The 729-nt window shown below is 56.5% G+C and overlaps 1 protein-coding gene across 1 annotated transcript; it reads left to right on the top strand.

The window, feature by feature from the left end:
- The first annotated feature begins 417 nt into the window (after positions 1-417).
- Positions 418-702, top strand: LOC104408089 (feather beta keratin-like). Its single transcript, XM_010017572.1, has one exon. The coding sequence runs from the start codon at positions 418-420 to the stop codon at positions 700-702; it is 285 nt and encodes a 94-aa protein (XP_010015874.1).
- Positions 703-729: the final 27 nt, after the last annotated feature.

A 729-nucleotide genomic window follows, 5' to 3' on the forward strand; every position in this document is an offset into this window, starting at 1 on the left:
TTGGTAATACATTACCATGCACAAAGGGTGGCTCTGGACCTGGGGCAGCCTGGACCAGTATAAAAGCCAGTCCAGCTGCAGGCTCCCTTATCCACTTCTTGCCTTCTCCTCCTTCGTGAACGAGGTAAGTAGCAAGCACCTCTGTGGGGTTCTCTTCTTTGTCCTTTTTCTTTTTCTCTTTCATGTAGCTTTTCTGAGAGCCTTGCTCCTTGCCAGCATCATGGAAGACGGGGAAGTTCTACAGCTTTCTTTGCATCAGCTCTTTAAAGACCAGGGCTCTTGAATCTCTCTTCCTCCCTACACAGCCTGTCCTGGCTCCCCAGCCTGTGTCTTTGCTGTGACCGAGCAGGCTGTCACTATAACGCTACCTGTGCTTTGCCTTGCCTTCTCTCCCAGGTCCACCTCCATCCCAGAGCCATGTCCTGCTACGACCTGTGCCGTCCCTGTGGGCCAACCCCACTGGCCAACAGCTGCAATGAGCCATGTGCCAGGCAGTGCCAGGCCTCCAGGGTCATCATTGAACCATCTCCCGTGGTGGTGACCCTGCCCGGACCCATCCTCAGCTCCTTCCCCCAGAACACCACTGTGGGATCCTCCACCTCCGCTGCTGTTGGCAGCATCCTGAGCGAGGGGGGAGTGCCCATCAACTCCGGGGGCTTCGGCCTTTCTGGCCTTGGTGGTCGCTACTGTGGCAGAAAGTGACTGCCCTGCTAAAGCACGGACGGACGT

This window comes from Nestor notabilis, unplaced genomic scaffold, assembly GCF_000696875.1.
Source record: "Nestor notabilis isolate BGI_N333 unplaced genomic scaffold, ASM69687v1 scaffold3727, whole genome shotgun sequence".
NCBI lineage: Eukaryota > Metazoa > Chordata > Aves > Psittaciformes > Psittacidae > Nestor > Nestor notabilis.